This window comes from Rutilus rutilus, assembly GCF_951802725.1.
Source record: "Rutilus rutilus genome assembly, chromosome: 14".
NCBI classification, from domain to species: domain Eukaryota; kingdom Metazoa; phylum Chordata; class Actinopteri; order Cypriniformes; family Leuciscidae; genus Rutilus; species Rutilus rutilus.
Genome location: NC_140219.1, coordinates 25,578,832 through 25,600,195, shown reverse-complemented (window position 1 = coordinate 25,600,195; position 21,364 = coordinate 25,578,832). Strand labels below are relative to the sequence as shown.

The window sequence follows — 21,364 nt, the reverse complement described above, 5'->3', positions numbered from 1 at the left end:
GTGAGATCAGATCTTTGTCTGGATTACCGGCTGTTGTCAGACTCCTTATGCATATAAAAATCTCACTGGATTATTACAATGGCAAAATAAATCTTTGGAAATGTAACCTGATATTTCCTACTGACACTACAGCAAAGGATATGAAAAACTGTCTTAAAAACAGTTTTTGGGGGTGAAAATACTAATTTTGCTTTGGAGTTCTCCTACAACAAACACTTTAATTTTCTTAAAATATACATTGTACATCACCACATTTTTCAATGATTCTCAAACTAATCATCCGATGATTAAGTCTCTTTAAATCCCTCCTTCCCACTGCCTGCTCTGCTCTGATTGGCCAGATGGCCCAGTCTGTTGTGATTGGTCAACCGCTTACAGCGCCTGTCGGAAGCTAAACACCCATTACCATAACTGAACTTCAGCTCCGGAGGCTTCCTCAGTCCTCAGCGATTACACACTGTAAAGAAGTGTAAACCTCATTTTAGAAGAGGAAATTTTAGAAGCATTCGTCAAAAGGTTATACTGCTGTTGTATCGCTGTGGTAATTTTAACCAGACTCTTCACATCCTCATCCTTTGAAAGGGTTTACAAAGAGAATTTGCTTTTGCAGAGCAGAAAACAGCGTCCTCTCGACATACACAACACAAACCAGCTACAGCGTTTGAGGGCGGGTCAAGATGTTTGCGGGCGGACAACATAAATCTTAGGTGGGCATTAGGCAAATGTGTTACCCAGTGACGTGTAGCCGTCATGGAAGTAAGATTCAAATTCCTGCTGACTCGTTTAGGCGGTTCAGAGTCAATTCTCTCTTTTGAGAAAAAAACAACTTTATTTATCGCATGCTCTTTCGTCTTCATAACTTTGCAGAAAGCTGCATGAAAGAGAATATTTGAAAAAGCATAATAGGGGGCACTTTAAATATGGTCTGAAAATCTACAGAGAGGTTTGGAAATTTTAGTCTGGAAAAGTATGGAATTTTGAAATGGAAAATGTGTAGGAACCCTGAATCTAGGGCGCCCCCCACCTTCCAGCTTCATGAGGTCCCCTGTGGGTCCCTAATGCTAAATGCCCCAGTTCTAAACTATAAGGTTGGTCGCCCTAAAATCAAACCAGGTTAAGAGGACCTAAAATATAATATGGCATTCAATTTACAATCAACTTAACAGTATAACAAGGGCTTAGACACAAAAACAAATTAAACAGAAATAAAAAATAAACCATATCTGCACAGGCTCAAAAAAATAACCTTCTAAACAGCAAACCAGCAAGGGATACAAGATTATCACAAGGGTATTTGGAAAATATTATATAAATTGTTATATAAAAAAAATTTTTTTTTTTTTTTTTTTTTTTTGACAGGGGTTTTAGATGTTGTACCAGTTATTTCCCTCGTGAAGAGATGAAGCTCAATCTCTGTAACGTCACACTGACGCACGCGTTCTGAATCTTCAGCTGCAGTCACGGTTTCAATTTCAAATGTCTTTATTTGCAGCTAAAAAGTCCATAACTAGGCCATTTTTTATGTAGGATGTGCCATTCTAACCTTTAAAACCCTACATTTGCATGAACTGTTGTTTAAACTAATGTTCAATGTTTTTAGAAGTGAAACTACAACCACACTCTTTAATAAATAGCCTATATCAGCTCAAAATGGTACATTTGTATTTTAGTCCAGGTGATATGTGAAAATGATGTTCACTTTTTCATAAAAGCATGAATCTTGGTACAGTTATACAGTTTGTGGCCCTGAACATTTTCACAAATGGAGCCATCGCAAAAACGTGTTGTGGCGGCCATTTTGCTTTCCGCCTTGACCAAATTTAGTATTTTGTATCATATCTCCCGATTCAAACATGATAACATGTAAAATGTGATGTCTACCCCTATGTTGGTGAATGATTACAATGATACCATATACAGCATCATAAACCGTTCAGGTGAATAGTTAATGGTTAATTCAATGACATTGTGAGAAGGATTACAATGAAATCACAGTATCTGAGAAGACACAGAATGAAATTAAGCATTTTTCATGTACTCTTAATTAACAATCACAAGCGCATGAGCAAAACAGTGCTACAATGAAGGGAGATTGAGGAGCAGTTGATCTGATGCAAAAGCAGGATTCCCTCTGTCGTTGGACTGTGCTGGACCAGAAGTGTCTTGTCTAACTGATGAGTTTGAAAATGCCATGGAGTTCAGCAATAAGGGTGTCTCTGAAAACAGACATCAAGAATAAGGCCAAAAATTGGTTGATGTGATCGAGGAAATGGGAACCCCTTCGTAGAGGACAGCAACAACCTTCTGAAGCTGGACTCAAGAGAATTAGCAGACCAAGCTGTTGTGGATGCTGTTCGGGTTGCAGAGAGGATGGGCCAAGAGCAGTACAAACTCTTTGTTACAGAGATGCAGGGCACGAAACCCATCACCACCCCTTTGAAAAGAAACAATCTCTCTCTTATTAAAACAGCTCCAATAAGAGGACAGTCCAAGACAAAACTCACTGAAAAATGACTGTTTTCCACACTCTACATCACCTGTCAGACCCGTGATGGGAACCTAGAAAACTTCTTCAAACACGAAAATCAGGCCTACCTTCCATCACTCTCTCATGGTGGACTACGCTCTGGAAACAAGGCTGATCTGTTAAGTTGCCTAGAAAACAGTATAAGCAGTGCCTAGGGCTCCAGACAGGGCCTAGGGCTTTTTTTTAAAGTGTCCCTATTATGGCTTTTCAAATATTGTTTTCCCCTTCAAGCAGTGTGTAATAAAGCTGTTTGTGAATGTAAACATTCTGCAAAGTTATAAAGTTGAAAGTGCACGATAAATAAAGTTATTGTCTCCCAAAAGAAAGAATCGACTCTGAACCGACTAAACAAGTTGTTTGTATTTCGAATCCTACTGCTTTACGGTTCTACTGTACGTCACTAGAAAAAAATATTTGCATAATTCCCGCCTATGTTGTATGTTGTCCGCCCACGAACAACTTGACCAGCCCTCAAACTTCATTCTGATTTCAATGCGGGATTTGCAAAACGCTTGCTCTTGAAATATGGGTCAGTACCAAGTTTATTTGGACCAGCTTGCTCTTCAGAATCACAACCTGTAAGTATGTGTGATGAAATGATGAAGAGATTCAATTGCAAGTGTAAACAGATATTTATTAAGAAGAGCTGGTCAGAGATGGTGTGAGCGATGAATGATATAATGTCCAGAGATAACACTTGGCAGCACAGGGACGCTGGGGACAGCCCAGAACTCCGGTGGTGAAAGATGGTGATGAAGATGACAAACACAAACTGGAAACCAGGAAATGGCGCGGGTGATCAGAGTGCAGGACGATGACGAATACACAGGCTCAGATGAAGGCAGGAACACACTGGAAACAGGCAGGATAACACGGGAACAGGCAGGAACACACAGAACATCCAACAACTCTCGAACAAAGACAAGGTGACAACAGAGAGACTAAAGCCTGGTTCACACGGCAGGATAATTAGGCCGATTTTAGCCCCGATTCACCCCTTCCGACAATCTTAAGGATGCCACGATTATCGTAAAATAATCTGATCAGATATTCCTGCCGTGTGTGGTGTGTTAAGACTGCTCTCGTCTGCTCGGAAGGACGTCGGGACCGCTCCGATCTCAAATCGGGGATTTTTTGGGCCCGATTTCTCCTCATGTGTGGTGTCCCCCGGGAACAAACGAGCACGCAGCCTTTGTTAAAAACAAACTACAAACTATCGCCACTGCATCCTCTTCATCCGACATGATTGTTTACTCTGAAGTCACGTTTGATCTCGAGGGATTTTGCGAGATTTCCTGTCTGACCTGGGAATGCTCATAAACTTGACACAGCGACCCCATTGGATTCAACGGAGGCAAGTGAAGTCAATTAGAAGCACTAACTTCATGATGGTCGAGCGTACTGCGCAGACTCACACTGAGCTTGACGACGTAGATGTGACGTGAGCAACCCGTCTGTCTTCTAGTAGCTGTGCCAAGCGAAATCTGAATCATTCCCTTCCGAAACTTGCAGAGACGGAGAGTGTGAGTAGGAGGTGTCCATGAGCTTGGAGCAGGAGAAACTTTTGCTAAGTATTCTGTTTAATTACTTTGCCATTTTGCCTCCACGTCCCCCCGATTGCGCGCGAGCTTCTCCTCCTGTCCATACGGTAATCTCTCTACTGTGCGACAGCCGACAGAGAGTCGCGTTGGTATGACGCAATCGTTAGCCTATTTTTACAAAAACTGCTTCTACGGGGCCATAACGTAAGATACAAGGTAATGGAGCCTTTTATACATTTTCGTGTTTCTTTAGAAATAAATAATGGACAAATGGAGTCTTTAAACACCTCAGATGTAAAGTTATTCGCTGTCAAAGTGACGCCAAAATGAATGGGAGTCAATGGGATGCTAATGTCACCTAGTGACCAACGCTAAATAGAATAAATCAGGTCCCAGCCACAGGAACAAAACAGACAGTCAATGTGTGGATACAACAAAGTCTTTATTGGGACAGCAAGTACTAACTAGAAATAGTGTTACGTAGGGGAAAGTTCTCTAAAATGATGTCTCTGAAGCCATTTAGAAAGGTTAAGGTTTGGTGGCTTCACAGCAGTTCGCTCCAGCAGTTCGCTCCAGCTGTCCTCCCTCCAAAAAGTCAAGTGGACACGTCCAGAAGGTCACAGCAGTCGTCCGACCCACAGGAGAAAGTTACGGTACTCTCAGCGGCAAACATCGACGTTGAGGGAGATTCCGGTGTAACCAAGGCAGTCTTCACAGCAACCTTGGGCCCAGGAGCCCAAGATGAATAATCCAGAGGCTAGAAGAGAGCACCAAGAATGACCACCAACATCACAGATAGCAGGTCACACTTACACTGTAGTACGATCAAATATAATTACGGCCCTTCAGGCAACATCAGAGAGCGTTGAGGGAGGTTCGAGGATAGCCACAGTCTTCAGGACGCTGCCAGCCACTGGAACCATAAGATAGGTATTGCTGGGGCTAAAAGCAAACGACCACAATGAACACCAACACCACAGAAAATGGACACACATTCACAATGTGTGGTAATAAAATATAATTACGGCCCTTTAGGCAATATTAGAGAGCGTTGAGAAAATCCAGCTGCAGTATCCCGGTGGTCAAATAGAGATGCCTGGGAACCTGGGCTTCATTTGCAGAGCAGGGAAGTGCATTGGACACAATGGCAGCAGATCAGCAGTCACCAAGCCAACCCTCTCTGTTCCAAAGAACCAGTTTTTATCTCCTTCAAACTAGGCATGGCCAGCTGTTAGACAATTAGTCACTAATTGCCATCATCAGCAGCAATGCAGAGGCAATAATAAAGTTACTTAAATCACAGGAAGTGTCGTCCAAATATGGGCAGAAAGGTGGGGCATGGTGACGAGTTCTAATGAATTAATGAAGTCTCATTAGCAGGGGAGGAAGCACAGTCCAAATATGGGCATAGTAATAAAACAGGAAACGGGTTGCCAGGTTTGTTCATAAATGGGTGTCTATAAAGAATCAAGCAGGGCAGATTAAGAAATAACAAAACCCACTACAAATTTGATGCACATGCACAGTAGATAACCACTACAATTCAGAGTGCCAATATATTAATGCACACAGTAAACACCATCACACATAACACTGCACACAGTAAGGCCCAAATGTCTCTGATCAAAAACAAACAAAATACTGAGTCAACCTGTGACACTAACAGCAGGTGATGGTCTGATAGCCAATGGCGGCGCCAGGGAAGCTTCAACATAATATGAAACGCTGCCCCCCTGGGGAATGCTCAGGAGTCAAATCGGTTCGTGTGTGATGTGTCGATTTTGCCGTGTGGCTGTGCACCACACACTGTAGGCCTACAACCAAAACTGTTAGACCCATGTTTTTTTATTGCCGTGTGTGGGCTCTCTCAGATTTGGAAAATCAGCCGACAATTTTAAAATCGTCCCGTGTGAAACAGGCTTAAATAGGGTGTGTAAATCGGCTGCAGCAGGCGCATTGATCAGCTGCAGCTGGAAACTGATCAGCGGCTCCGCCCACATACGTAATTTTGTGTTTTATATTGTGCAACTCACAATAATCGTCCAATAACTAACGTTATTACTGTCTTACTGAAATGCTTAGAACTGCTAATCAGTCGTGATTAGGTATATCACAATTACCTAAAACTGTGTCTATTAATGCAGATTGTCTGTCGCTCTTACTCCTCTGAGTAAAGATGGAGCAAGATTCACATTAGTGCTGGGCACCGTTATTGATACAGTTCCCGCATGTGCACTGCAATAAATTAGAAATATACACATGGGTTTGTTGATGGACATACACTTGTTAATGCTGATGGTGAGGAATTACAGCTGCAACATCTCATAATGTTCCATAACTGAGCAGCGTATCACTGAGAAACGTCCTGCTCAAGTTGTCCTTGCAATGGAGGTTCGGGTTGAATAACTCGTTCCTCCAATGTATCATCATCGGACTTGCGCTCGGACTGTATATAATATATAAATCTTTATAATAAGAATTTAGTAGGTTTATATTATTTTATATTATTTCATTAAGTTGCAGAGCTTGTTTTGTGGAATGAAACATGTAGATTAATATTATTTTCTTAATTTGCATGTTTTGTTTTGTGGAATGAGATATACAATGGAAATGTGAGTATTGTGTTTGTTTTTTTTTTGTTTTTTTTTGTGGCAGTTAAAACGTGGAAGCTGCACCAGAACTAGTCCAATTCCATGCCTTCACACAAACTGTTTGTGTTCATTCAAGTTATTTAATGCATTAAAGATTAATTTAACAAGAAATCATTCCCAACATGTTGATGCAAACCAAACAATTTTCCCTTTAACACATTAACCAAAAGCCATATGAGAACTGAGCTGGACTATGACATCACGGTTTTCTCCAGAGCGGCTATATTATATATATAAATTAACTAAATTAATAACTTTTTTACAACAAAAATGAAACATCACTGAGCTTACTTAAACTGGACTGTAACGCTATTTTCTTCTGGAAACAAACTTTGTTGCATTATTTTCCTGTTATCTCTGTAAAGCTGCTTTGAAACAATCTGTATTGTAAAAAGCGCTATATAAATAAATGTGACTTGACTTGATTCATATAGCAGCCTAGTCATAACTCATAAACACCTATTCAGCAATATATGATTTGGAAACAAGAAACAAAACCCAAAACCAAACTGACATTAGCCTATCTCTTTGGAACAATCCGGAAAGTTGAAGCGCGGGTTAATAACATGAGCACTTTACTCCATCATGTAAATGTGCCAGATATTCACATGTTGTTGCAAGTTTTAAAGTTGAGAGCAGAGAAATAGGCCTACACACTCTCTCTCTCACACACACACATATAACGCATATATAAAATAAAATTATGGCTATATTTATTTGCAACAGTTGTGTTAAGACATTTCTGTTTTAAGAACAGCTGATGGACACCGTGCTGAGTTGTCATGGGAACATTCCAGGTGAAGATAATGAGGAAGTTAGGGTTTCTAAACCGTGAATTTTTAGGGGCATGATATTCAAATGGCGTTTTTAGCGCCACATTTATCAACGTCCGATCATTCGATTGGCTGTATTCAAATGTTTCAGTGAATCACACCTGAACCCTGTCCTAAGATGATTTCTGCGCTCAGATCTACGTTAGATTGATAAATGAGGCCCAATTAGTAAAGTAAGTTAAAAACGCAGGGCTCTTTCTGGAACTTAACAAACATTTTCTCTGAGATTCTGAAGACAACAATCTGAAAAGTAAGGTGAGTTTTTGGAACAGAAATCTACTGAATAACATTTGCTTTGTCTTTAAAATACACTGAGATTCCACAGTGTGCAGCATTTGAGTGCAGACATTTAACTTTACCTGCTTTATTTATTTTTAGGTTCATTTCAGGTTCATTATGGCAATGCTGAGTAGTCTTCTGCTTCTTTTTGTTATCTTCTCCATGGGGAATTCAGATGGTAACCGAAACATTTAATTGTAAAAACCCTTGCCAGTTTAAGTGCAATATGGGAATGTACAAGATTCCACTTACTGATATTTGCATGATTAATGAAGGATTTTCAGTGTTAAAGTACACATTCTTTTTTGGCATATAATTAACATAAAATAAAAATGCTAAATATTACAAAATCCACATTTAGGTAGTGAATCCGCACGTGCTTTAGGAAGATGTCCACGTGGATGGAGAAATTTTGGACGCCGGTGCTACAAGTACTTCTCTCAATCGGTTCCCTGGATCACAGCAGAGGTAATGTATTATACAACAAGGTTATTTGGACAACACCTTATATTACGTGTCTCTAACTACATCTAAATAGTTTGGTACAATGTATTAAACACTTTTGCTGCTATTGAGTTGGGATATGGGTAAGGTTAGGGACAGGTTTTATGGTATGGTTAGGTTTAAGGGTGGGTTAACACTGGGTCAACAGAGTAATCTTAGATCTAATTACAGGTGTATTAATTGCTTGCATTTAAAAAGGAAAAATTGGAAGTACAATGTAAGTTTACTGACTCAAATGATTAATTTAAATGTTAGTATAGATTAAATACTCTTAATATAAGTGGGAATGTTTCTTTGTTTGCAAATTACTAAAATGTTTAAAGTCATTTCTGCTTTCTACTAAAAAGATAAGATGTAATGACAAATCTGTCTCTTCAGAGAAACTGTCAATCTTTTGGTGCGAATCTCGCATCTGTGCATGATCAACCAGAGAATAATTTCCTGCTGAGTCTGGTGCCTTCTTCCAGAAAAACTTGGGTTGGTGCTCATGATGCTGTACAAGTAAGTTAAACTTTTGTGCCCTAAAGAAACCTATTTGTTTGTCTAAACTGAAATTTCTGCTTTAATCAAAGGCAAAGTTTCTAATGAAGATGGTTTGACTTCAAAGCTGACCTTAATTGGCTTACGTCTGACTACAGTAGTGCACTTTTTGTATTCATTCTCTGCCCTTATTAGGACGGAGAGTGGTTGTGGAGTGATGGAACTGTGTATGACTATACCAACTGGTGCTCTGGAGAACCTAACAATGCTGGTGGTCCTGAGAACTGTTTGGAGATCAACTGGACCTGTGAGTGCACTCATTTAACTAATTTGCAATCCTATAATTTCATATCATACAGTAACATTAAATGACTTGTTTGGATTTCACTATGCCTTAAGTTGAACACCACTGTAATGATCAACTGATTTCATTATTCCACCATACAGCTAACCGTTGCTGGAACGATGCATCCTGTTCAATCTCAAAGACCTATATTTGTGAGATCCCGTTATCCTGATCCATATTGACTTTGTTTGTACTACATTTTCTGATCTTATCTTTACAAAACTGTTCTGAAATTCGATATCAATTTTCTCTGAAACACTCCTCAAATTAATAAAGCATTGAATTAAGGCATGTGAATTGTGGACAATCAAATAAATGTGTATATTGTATAGCAACGTTTGAGGATATGGTTAGTAGACTGGCATTTAATGATATCAGGGAAGGGGTTTAAGCAAGCGCACACAGCAGCTTCATTGACAAACACTAGAAGACATTTGTTTTCTACACTGGATTGTAAGTAACTCTTTGTTTTGTCTTAATAAAATATGTATCATGATCCTGGAATTCACCATGATCTTTACATGGTATTCTGGCTCAAGTACAAACCCCATGTTACTCTTTGATTTGTTGAATGTCACATGTATAATGTAAATGTAGGCATAGGTGAATATTTTTGGAAAGAAAATATTGGTTGCAATCTACAGGGTTTAGAAAAGTATGGGACTTGCAGTGTGCAAGTATATTTGCATTTCCAGACTATTGCCCATATTTAGTGTTCTATAAATTAAGAATTTAATGAACACACTTATAATTGTGTTTTCATGGCAGCTGTTTAGTGATTGTCAAACACAACTTAATTATGCAAAAATGAAATGCATGGGTTTCTTATGATATTCTTTACACTATTACAGAGCCACTAAAAGGATCTTTGCAAAAATAAAAAATATCCAGCCTTTTGTGTGCGCATGAAAAAACATTCAACTTAGCATAGACCATGCACACTGAGCCACCTATTGCACCATCAGCCCATTTCATGGTGTGGTTTCTTGGCTGCCATAGAGTCTGTTAAAACAGTCTTTTGATAGACCCTTAAATTTGGCAAATAGGACAATGCACAAAACCATATTGTGCCATGGTTTCTCCTCCGCCACAGAGGATACATTCAATTGGACATTAGGCCTTGATATTAGAGGTATTACTCTAAGGAAAGTCAAATTTTGAGCGAATGGGCCTAGATTTCTATTAATTCATGTGCATATTTGCTTTCTTTTTCTTCATAGTAAGCTGGCAGGGATGCACAAAGGACATGGGTTGTAGTATATAAAACTAGAAATTGAATGTGTAGTTGTAAATTGTAACCATGCAAAAAAATCCTGTGCGCATGTGAATAGTTCCTCGAGGTAACGAAAAAGTTTCTTGTGTGCATGCAAAAGTCTGTATTTATACACTACTGTGCAAAAGTCTAAGGCACTTTAGTATTTTCACCCCCCAAAAAATTGTTTTAGACAGACTAAATCCAGAAGAACTACAGCAATGTCTCCAAGATGCTTGAAGAAACCTTCCTGCAAAGCTACAGCACTGTGAGACATTTGAGGCACTTGTGTAAAAATGCTGTAAAGTAAGGATGCTTTCCAAAATAATGTCATAAATAGATTTGATTGATCAGTTAGCTTCTATTAACTGAATCAAATCAATATTTGGTGTGGCCACCCTTTGCGTTTAAAACAGCTGTTGTCCAGGTACACTTGCACATAGCTTTTCATGTAGCTTTGTAGGAAAGTTTCAAGCGTCTTGGAGACGTTGCCACAGTTCTTCTGGACTTAGTAGTTTTTTTCTGTTTCTTCATGTAATCCCAGATGGACTTGATGAAGGTGAGATCAGATCTTTGTCTGGATTACCGGCTGTTGTCAGACTCCTTATGCATATAAAAATCTCACTGGATTATTACAATGGCAAAATAAATCTTTGGAAATGTAACCTGATATTTCCTACTGACACTACAGCAAAGGATATGAAAAACTGTCTTAAAAACAGTTTTTGGGGGTGAAAATACTAATTTTGCTTTGGAGTTCTCCTACAACAAACACTTTAATTTTCTTAAAATATACATTGTACATCACCACATTTTTCAATGATTCTCAAACTAATCATCCGATGATTAAGTCTCTTTAAATCCCTCCTTCCCACTGCCTGCTCTGCTCTGATTGGCCAGATGGCCCAGTCTGTTGTGATTGGTCAACCGCTTACAGCGCCTGTCGGAAGCTAAACACCCATTACCATAACTGAACTTCAGCTCCGGAGGCTTCCTCAGTCCTCAGCGATTACACACTGTAAAGAAGTGTAAACCTCATTTTAGAAGAGGAAATTTTAGAAGCATTCGTCAAAAGGTTATACTGCTGTTGTATCGCTGTGGTAATTTTAACCAGACTCTTCACATCCTCATCCTTTGAAAGGGTTTACAAAGAGAATTTGCTTTTGCAGAGCAGAAAACAGCGTCCTCTCGACATACACAACACAAACCAGCTACAGCGTTTGAGGGCGGGTCAAGATGTTTGCGGGCGGACAACATAAATCTTAGGTGGGCATTAGGCAAATGTGTTACCCAGTGACGTGTAGCCGTCATGGAAGTAAGATTCAAATTCCTGCTGACTCGTTTAGGCGGTTCAGAGTCAATTCTCTCTTTTGAGAAAAAAACAACTTTATTTATCGCATGCTCTTTCGTCTTCATAACTTTGCAGAAAGCTGCATGAAAGAGAATATTTGAAAAAGCATAATAGGGGGCACTTTAAATATGGTCTGAAAATCTACAGAGAGGTTTGGAAATTTTAGTCTGGAAAAGTATGGAATTTTGAAATGGAAAATGTGTAGGAACCCTGAATCTAGGGCGCCCCCCACCTTCCAGCTTCATGAGGTCCCCTGTGGGTCCCTAATGCTAAATGCCCCAGTTCTAAACTATAAGGTTGGTCGCCCTAAAATCAAACCAGGTTAAGAGGACCTAAAATATAATATGGCATTCAATTTACAATCAACTTAACAGTATAACAAGGGCTTAGACACAAAAACAAATTAAACAGAAATAAAAAATAAACCATATCTGCACAGGCTCAAAAAAATAACCTTCTAAACAGCAAACCAGCAAGGGATACAAGATTATCACAAGGGTATTTGGAAAATATTATATAAATTGTTATATAAAAAAAATTTTTTTTTTTTTTTTTTTTTTTTGACAGGGGTTTTAGATGTTGTACCAGTTATTTCCCTCGTGAAGAGATGAAGCTCAATCTCTGTAACGTCACACTGACGCACGCGTTCTGAATCTTCAGCTGCAGTCACGGTTTCAATTTCAAATGTCTTTATTTGCAGCTAAAAAGTCCATAACTAGGCCATTTTTTATGTAGGATGTGCCATTCTAACCTTTAAAACCCTACATTTGCATGAACTGTTGTTTAAACTAATGTTCAATGTTTTTAGAAGTGAAACTACAACCACACTCTTTAATAAATAGCCTATATCAGCTCAAAATGGTACATTTGTATTTTAGTCCAGGTGATATGTGAAAATGATGTTCACTTTTTCATAAAAGCATGAATCTTGGTACAGTTATACAGTTTGTGGCCCTGAACATTTTCACAAATGGAGCCATCGCAAAAACGTGTTGTGGCGGCCATTTTGCTTTCCGCCTTGACCAAATTTAGTATTTTGTATCATATCTCCCGATTCAAACATGATAACATGTAAAATGTGATGTCTACCCCTATGTTGGTGAATGATTACAATGATACCATATACAGCATCATAAACCGTTCAGGTGAATAGTTAATGGTTAATTCAATGACATTGTGAGAAGGATTACAATGAAATCACAGTATCTGAGAAGACACAGAATGAAATTAAGCATTTTTCATGTACTCTTAATTAACAATCACAAGCGCATGAGCAAAACAGTGCTACAATGAAGGGAGATTGAGGAGCAGTTGATCTGATGCAAAAGCAGGATTCCCTCTGTCGTTGGACTGTGCTGGACCAGAAGTGTCTTGTCTAACTGATGAGTTTGAAAATGCCATGGAGTTCAGCAATAAGGGTGTCTCTGAAAACAGACATCAAGAATAAGGCCAAAAATTGGTTGATGTGATCGAGGAAATGGGAACCCCTTCGTAGAGGACAGCAACAACCTTCTGAAGCTGGACTCAAGAGAATTAGCAGACCAAGCTGTTGTGGATGCTGTTCGGGTTGCAGAGAGGATGGGCCAAGAGCAGTACAAACTCTTTGTTACAGAGATGCAGGGCACGAAACCCATCACCACCCCTTTGAAAAGGAACAATCTCTCTCTTATTAAAACAGCTCCAATAAGAGGACAGTCCAAGACAAAACTCACTGAAAAATGACTGTTTTCCACACTCTACATCACCTGTCAGACCCGTGATGGGAACCTAGAAAACTTCTTCAAACACGAAAATCAGGCCTACCTTCCATCACTCTCTCATGGTGGACTACGCTCTGGAAACAAGGCTGATCTGTTAAGTTGCCTAGAAAACAGTATAAGCAGTGCCTAGGGCTCCAGACAGGGCCTAGGGCTTTTTTTTAAAGTGTCCCTATTATGGCTTTTCAAATATTGTTTTCCCCTTCAAGCAGTGTGTAATAAAGCTGTTTGTGAATGTAAACATTCTGCAAAGTTATAAAGTTGAAAGTGCACGATAAATAAAGTTATTGTCTCCCAAAAGAAAGAATCGACTCTGAACCGACTAAACAAGTTGTTTGTATTTCGAATCCTACTGCTTTACGGTTCTACTGTACGTCACTAGAAAAAAATATTTGCATAATTCCCGCCTATGTTGTATGTTGTCCGCCCACGAACAACTTGACCAGCCCTCAAACTTCATTCTGATTTCAATGCGGGATTTGCAAAACGCTTGCTCTTGAAATATGGGTCAGTACCAAGTTTATTTGGACCAGCTTGCTCTTCAGAATCACAACCTGTAAGTATGTGTGATGAAATGATGAAGAGATTCAATTGCAAGTGTAAACAGATATTTATTAAGAAGAGCTGGTCAGAGATGGTGTGAGCGATGAATGATATAATGTCCAGAGATAACACTTGGCAGCACAGGGACGCTGGGGACAGCCCAGAACTCCGGTGGTGAAAGATGGTGATGAAGATGACAAACACAAACTGGAAACCAGGAAATGGCGCGGGTGATCAGAGTGCAGGACGATGACGAATACACAGGCTCAGATGAAGGCAGGAACACACTGGAAACAGGCAGGATAACACGGGAACAGGCAGGAACACACAGAACATCCAACAACTCTCGAACAAAGACAAGGTGACAACAGAGAGACTAAAGCCTGGTTCACACGGCAGGATAATTAGGCCGATTTTAGCCCCGATTCACCCCTTCCGACAATCTTAAGGATGCCACGATTATCGTAAAATAATCTGATCAGATATTCCTGCCGTGTGTGGTGTGTTAAGACTGCTCTCGTCTGCTCGGAAGGACGTCGGGACCGCTCCGATCTCAAATCGGGGATTTTTTGGGCCCGATTTCTCCTCATGTGTGGTGTCCCCCGGGAACAAACGAGCACGCAGCCTTTGTTAAAAACAAACTACAAACTATCGCCACTGCATCCTCTTCATCCGACATGATTGTTTACTCTGAAGTCACGTTTGATCTCGAGGGATTTTGCGAGATTTCCTGTCTGACCTGGGAATGCTCATAAACTTGACACAGCGACCCCATTGGATTCAACGGAGGCAAGTGAAGTCAATTAGAAGCACTAACTTCATGATGGTCGAGCGTACTGCGCAGACTCACACTGAGCTTGACGACGTAGATGTGACGTGAGCAACCCGTCTGTCTTCTAGTAGCTGTGCCAAGCGAAATCTGAATCATTCCCTTCCGAAACTTGCAGAGACGGAGAGTGTGAGTAGGAGGTGTCCATGAGCTTGGAGCAGGAGAAACTTTTGCTAAGTATTCTGTTTAATTACTTTGCCATTTTGCCTCCACGTCCCCCCGATTGCGCGCGAGCTTCTCCTCCTGTCCATACGGTAATCTCTCTACTGTGCGACAGCCGACAGAGAGTCGCGTTGGTATGACGCAATCGTTAGCCTATTTTTACAAAAACTGCTTCTACGGGGCCATAACGTAAGATACAAGGTAATGGAGCCTTTTATACATTTTCGTGTTTCTTTAGAAATAAATAATGGACAAATGGAGTCTTTAAACACCTCAGATGTAAAGTTATTCGCTGTCAAAGTGACGCCAAAATGAATGGGAGTCAATGGGATGCTAATGTCACCTAGTGACCAACGCTAAATAGAATAAATCAGGTCCCAGCCACAGGAACAAAACAGACAGTCAATGTGTGGATACAACAAAGTCTTTATTGGGACAGCAAGTACTAACTAGAAATAGTGTTACGTAGGGGAAAGTTCTCTAAAATGATGTCTCTGAAGCCATTTAGAAAGGTTAAGGTTTGGTGGCTTCACAGCAGTTCGCTCCAGCAGTTCGCTCCAGCTGTCCTCCCTCCAAAAAGTCAAGTGGACACGTCCAGAAGGTCACAGCAGTCGTCCGACCCACAGGAGAAAGTTACGGTACTCTCAGCGGCAAACATCGACGTTGAGGGAGATTCCGGTGTAACCAAGGCAGTCTTCACAGCAACCTTGGGCCCAGGAGCCCAAGATGAATAATCCAGAGGCTAGAAGAGAGCACCAAGAATGACCACCAACATCACAGATAGCAGGTCACACTTACACTGTAGTACGATCAAATATAATTACGGCCCTTCAGGCAACATCAGAGAGCGTTGAGGGAGGTTCGAGGATAGCCACAGTCTTCAGGACGCTGCCAGCCACTGGAACCATAAGATAGGTATTGCTGGGGCTAAAAGCAAACGACCACAATGAACACCAACACCACAGAAAATGGACACACATTCACAATGTGTGGTAATAAAATATAATTACGGCCCTTTAGGCAATATTAGAGAGCGTTGAGAAAATCCAGCTGCAGTATCCCGGTGGTCAAATAGAGATGCCTGGGAACCTGGGCTTCATTTGCAGAGCAGGGAAGTGCATTGGACACAATGGCAGCAGATCAGCAGTCACCAAGCCAACCCTCTCTGTTCCAAAGAACCAGTTTTTATCTCCTTCAAACTAGGCATGGCCAGCTGTTAGACAATTAGTCACTAATTGCCATCATCAGCAGCAATGCAGAGGCAATAATAAAGTTACTTAAATCACAGGAAGTGTCGTCCAAATATGGGCAGAAAGGTGGGGCATGGTGACGAGTTCTAATGAATTAATGAAGTCTCATTAGCAGGGGAGGAAGCACAGTCCAAATATGGGCATAGTAATAAAACAGGAAACGGGTTGCCAGGTTTGTTCATAAATGGGTGTCTATAAAGAATCAAGCAGGGCAGATTAAGAAATAACAAAACCCACTACAAATTTGATGCACATGCACAGTAGATAACCACTACAATTCAGAGTGCCAATATATTAATGCACACAGTAAACACCATCACACATAACACTGCACACAGTAAGGCCCAAATGTCTCTGATCAAAAACAAACAAAATACTGAGTCAACCTGTGACACTAACAGCAGGTGATGGTCTGATAGCCAATGGCGGCGCCAGGGAAGCTTCAACATAATATGAAACGCTGCCCCCCTGGGGAATGCTCAGGAGTCAAATCGGTTCGTGTGTGATGTGTCGATTTTGCCGTGTGGCTGTGCACCACACACTGTAGGCCTACAACCAAAACTGTTAGACCCATGTTTTTTTATTGCCGTGTGTGGGCTCTCTCAGATTTGGAAAATCAGCCGACAATTTTAAAATCGTCCCGTGTGAAACAGGCTTAAATAGGGTGTGTAAATCGGCTGCAGCAGGCGCATTGATCAGCTGCAGCTGGAAACTGATCAGCGGCTCCGCCCACATACGTAATTTTGTGTTTTATATTGTGCAACTCACAATAATCGTCCAATAACTAACGTTATTACTGTCTTACTGAAATGCTTAGAACTGCTAATCAGTCGTGATTAGGTATATCACAATTACCTAAAACTGTGTCTATTAATGCAGATTGTCTGTCGCTCTTACTCCTCTGAGTAAAGATGGAGCAAGATTCACATTAGTGCTGGGCACCGTTATTGATACAGTTCCCGCATGTGCACTGCAATAAATTAGAAATATACACATGGGTTTGTTGATGGACATACACTTGTTAATGCTGATGGTGAGGAATTACAGCTGCAACATCTCATAATGTTCCATAACTGAGCAGCGTATCACTGAGAAACGTCCTGCTCAAGTTGTCCTTGCAATGGAGGTTCGGGTTGAATAACTCGTTCCTCCAATGTATCATCATCGGACTTGCGCTCGGACTGTATATAATATATAAATCTTTATAATAAGAATTTAGTAGGTTTATATTATTTTATATTATTTCATTAAGTTGCAGAGCTTGTTTTGTGGAATGAAACATGTAGATTAATATTATTTTCTTAATTTGCATGTTTTGTTTTGTGGAATGAGATATACAATGGAAATGTGAGTATTGTGTTTGTTTTTTTTTTGTTTTTTTTTGTGGCAGTTAAAACGTGGAAGCTGCACCAGAACTAGTCCAATTCCATGCCTTCACACAAACTGTTTGTGTTCATTCAAGTTATTTAATGCATTAAAGATTAATTTAACAAGAAATCATTCCCAACATGTTGATGCAAACCAAACAATTTTCCCTTTAACACATTAACCAAAAGCCATATGAGAACTGAGCTGGACTATGACATCACGGTTTTCTCCAGAGCGGCTATATTATATATATAAATTAACTAAATTAATAACTTTTTTACAACAAAAATGAAACATCACTGAGCTTACTTAAACTGGACTGTAACGCTATTTTCTTCTGGAAACAAACTTTGTTGCATTATTTTCCTGTTATCTCTGTAAAGCTGCTTTGAAACAATCTGTATTGTAAAAAGCGCTATATAAATAAATGTGACTTGACTTGATTCATATAGCAGCCTAGTCATAACTCATAAACACCTATTCAGCAATATATGATTTGGAAACAAGAAACAAAACCCAAAACCAAACTGACATTAGCCTATCTCTTTGGAACAATCCGGAAAGTTGAAGCGCGGGTTAATAACATGAGCACTTTACTCCATCATGTAAATGTGCCAGATATTCACATGTTGTTGCAAGTTTTAAAGTTGAGAGCAGAGAAATAGGCCTACACACTCTCTCTCTCACACACACACATATAACGCATATATAAAATAAAATTATGGCTATATTTATTTGCAACAGTTGTGTTAAGACATTTCTGTTTTAAGAACAGCTGATGGACACCGTGCTGAGTTGTCATGGGAACATTCCAGGTGAAGATAATGAGGAAGTTAGGGTTTCTAAACCGTGAATTTTTAGGGGCATGATATTCAAATGGCGTTTTTAGCGCCACATTTATCAACGTCCGATCATTCGATTGGCTGTATTCAAATGTTTCAGTGAATCACACCTGAACCCTGTCCTAAGATGATTTCTGCGCTCAGATCTACGTTAGATTGATAAATGAGGCCCAATTAGTAAAGTAAGTTAAAAACGCAGGGCTCTTTCTGGAACTTAACAAACATTTTCTCTGAGATTCTGAAGACAACAATCTGAAAAGTAAGGTGAGTTTTTGGAACAGAAATCTACTGAATAACATTTGCTTTGTCTTTAAAATACACTGAGATTCCACAGTGTGCAGCATTTGAGTGCAGACATTTAACTTTACCTGCTTTATTTATTTTTAGGTTCATTTCAGGTTCATTATGGCAATGCTGAGTAGTCTTCTGCTTCTTTTTGTTATCTTCTCCATGGGGAATTCAGATGGTAACCGAAACATTTAATTGTAAAAACCCTTGCCAGTTTAAGTGCAATATGGGAATGTACAAGATTCCACTTACTGATATTTGCATGATTAATGAAGGATTTTCAGTGTTAAAGTACACATTCTTTTTTGGCATATAATTAACATAAAATAAAAATGCTAAATATTACAAAATCCACATTTAGGTAGTGAATCCGCACGTGCTTTAGGAAGATGTCCACGTGGATGGAGAAATTTTGGACGCCGGTGCTACAAGTACTTCTCTCAATCGGTTCCCTGGATCACAGCAGAGGTAATGTATTATACAACAAGGTTATTTGGACAACACCTTATATTACGTGTCTCTAACTACATCTAAATAGTTTGGTACAATGTATTAAACACTTTTGCTGCTATTGAGTTGGGATATGGGTAAGGTTAGGGACAGGTTTTATGGTATGGTTAGGTTTAAGGGTGGGTTAACACTGGGTCAACAGAGTAATCTTAGATCTAATTACAGGTGTATTAATTGCTTGCATTTAAAAAGGAAAAATTGGAAGTACAATGTAAGTTTACTGACTCAAATGATTAATTTAAATGTTAGTATAGATTAAATACTCTTAATATAAGTGGGAATGTTTCTTTGTTTGCAAATTACTAAAATGTTTAAAGTCATTTCTGCTTTCTACTAAAAAGATAAGATGTAATGACAAATCTGTCTCTTCAGAGAAACTGTCAATCTTTTGGTGCGAATCTCGCATCTGTGCATGATCAACCAGAGAATAATTTCCTGCTGAGTCTGGTGCCTTCTTCCAGAAAAACTTGGGTTGGTGCTCATGATGCTGTACAAGTAAGTTAAACTTTTGTGCCCTAAAGAAACCTATTTGTTTGTCTAAACTGAAATTTCTGCTTTAATCAAAGGCAAAGTTTCTAATGAAGATGGTTTGACTTCAAAGCTGACCTTAATTGGCTTACGTCTGACTACAGTAGTGCACTTTTTGTATTCATTCTCTGCCCTTATTAGGACGGAGAGTGGTTGTGGAGTGATGGAACTGTGTATGACTATACCAACTGGTGCTCTGGAGAACCTAACAATGCTGGTGGTCCTGAGAACTGTTTGGAGATCAACTGGACCTGTGAGTGCACTCATTTAACTAATTTGCAATCCTATAATTTCATATCATACAGTAACATTAAATGACTTGTTTGGATTTCACTATGCCTTAAGTTGAACACCACTGTAATGATCAACTGATTTCATTATTCCACCATACAGCTAACCGTTGCTGGAACGATGCATCCTGTTCAATCTCAAAGACCTATATTTGTGAGATCCCGTTATCCTGATCCATATTGACTTTGTTTGTACTACATTTTCTGATCTTATCTTTACAAAACTGTTCTGAAATTCGATATCAATTTTCTCTGAAACACTCCTCAAATTAATAAAGCATTGAATTAAGGCATGTGAATTGTGGACAATCAAATAAATGTGTATATTGTATAGCAACGTTTGAGGATATGGTTAGTAGACTGGCATTTAATGATATCAGGGAAGGGGTTTAAGCAAGCGCACACAGCAGCTTCATTGACAAACACTAGAAGACATTTGTTTTCTACACTGGATTGTAAGTAACTCTTTGTTTTGTCTTAATAAAATATGTATCATGATCCTGGAATTCACCATGATCTTTACATGGTATTCTGGCTCAAGTACAAACCCCATGTTACTCTTTGATTTGTTGAATGTCACATGTATAATGTAAATGTAGGCATAGGTGAATATTTTTGGAAAGAAAATATTGGTTGCAATCTACAGGGTTTAGAAAAGTATGGGACTTGCAGTGTGCAAGTATATTTGCATTTCCAGACTATTGCCCATATTTAGTGTTCTATAAATTAAGAATTTAATGAACACACTTATAATTGTGTTTTCATGGCAGCTGTTTAGTGATTGTCAAACACAACTTAATTATGCAAAAATGAAATGCATGGGTTTCTTATGATATTCTTTACACTATTACAGAGCCACTAAAAGGATCTTTGCAAAAATAAAAAATATCCAGCCTTTTGTGTGCGCATGAAAAAACATTCAACTTAGCATAGACCATGCACACTGAGCCACCTATTGCACCATCAGCCCATTTCATGGTGTGGTTTCTTGGCTGCCATAGAGTCTGTTAAAACAGTCTTTTGATAGACCCTTAAATTTGGCAAATAGGACAATGCACAAAACCATATTGTGCCATGGTTTCTCCTCCGCCACAGAGGATACATTCAATTGGACATTAGGCCTTGATATTAGAGGTATTACTCTAAGGAAAGTCAAATTTTGAGCGAATGGGCCTAGATTTCTATTAATTCATGTGCATATTTGCTTTCTTTTTCTTCATAGTAAGCTGGCAG

At 39.4% G+C, this 21,364-nt stretch overlaps 2 protein-coding genes across 4 annotated transcripts; both read left to right on the top strand.

Annotated features, from left to right (window-relative positions):
- The first annotated feature begins 7,571 nt into the window (after positions 1-7,571).
- Positions 7,572-9,531, top strand: LOC311303296 (ladderlectin-like). Of its 2 annotated transcripts, none has more exons than XM_084429711.1 (6): positions 7,572-7,807; positions 7,931-8,009; positions 8,193-8,299; positions 8,714-8,836; positions 9,011-9,122; positions 9,263-9,531. In XM_084429711.1, the coding sequence occupies exons 2-6, from the start codon at positions 7,949-7,951 to the stop codon at positions 9,331-9,333; spliced, it is 474 nt and encodes a 157-aa protein (XP_084285837.1). In that variant the 5' UTR covers positions 7,572-7,807; positions 7,931-7,948; the 3' UTR covers positions 9,334-9,531. The 2 variants fall into 2 exon arrangements, with proteins under 2 accessions (XP_084285837.1, XP_084285838.1); XM_084429712.1 differs by having other exon boundaries at positions 7,744-7,802.
- Positions 9,532-18,543: 9,012 nt separating this feature from the next.
- On the top strand, positions 18,544-20,503 carry LOC311304349 (ladderlectin-like). 2 transcript variants are annotated; one of them, XM_084431308.1, is made up of 6 exons: positions 18,544-18,779; positions 18,903-18,981; positions 19,165-19,271; positions 19,686-19,808; positions 19,983-20,094; positions 20,235-20,503. In XM_084431308.1, the coding sequence occupies exons 2-6, from the start codon at positions 18,921-18,923 to the stop codon at positions 20,303-20,305; spliced, it is 474 nt and encodes a 157-aa protein (XP_084287434.1). In that variant the 5' UTR covers positions 18,544-18,779; positions 18,903-18,920; the 3' UTR covers positions 20,306-20,503. The 2 variants fall into 2 exon arrangements, with proteins under 2 accessions (XP_084287434.1, XP_084287435.1); XM_084431309.1 differs by having other exon boundaries at positions 18,716-18,774.
- The last annotated feature ends 861 nt before the right edge of the window (positions 20,504-21,364 follow it).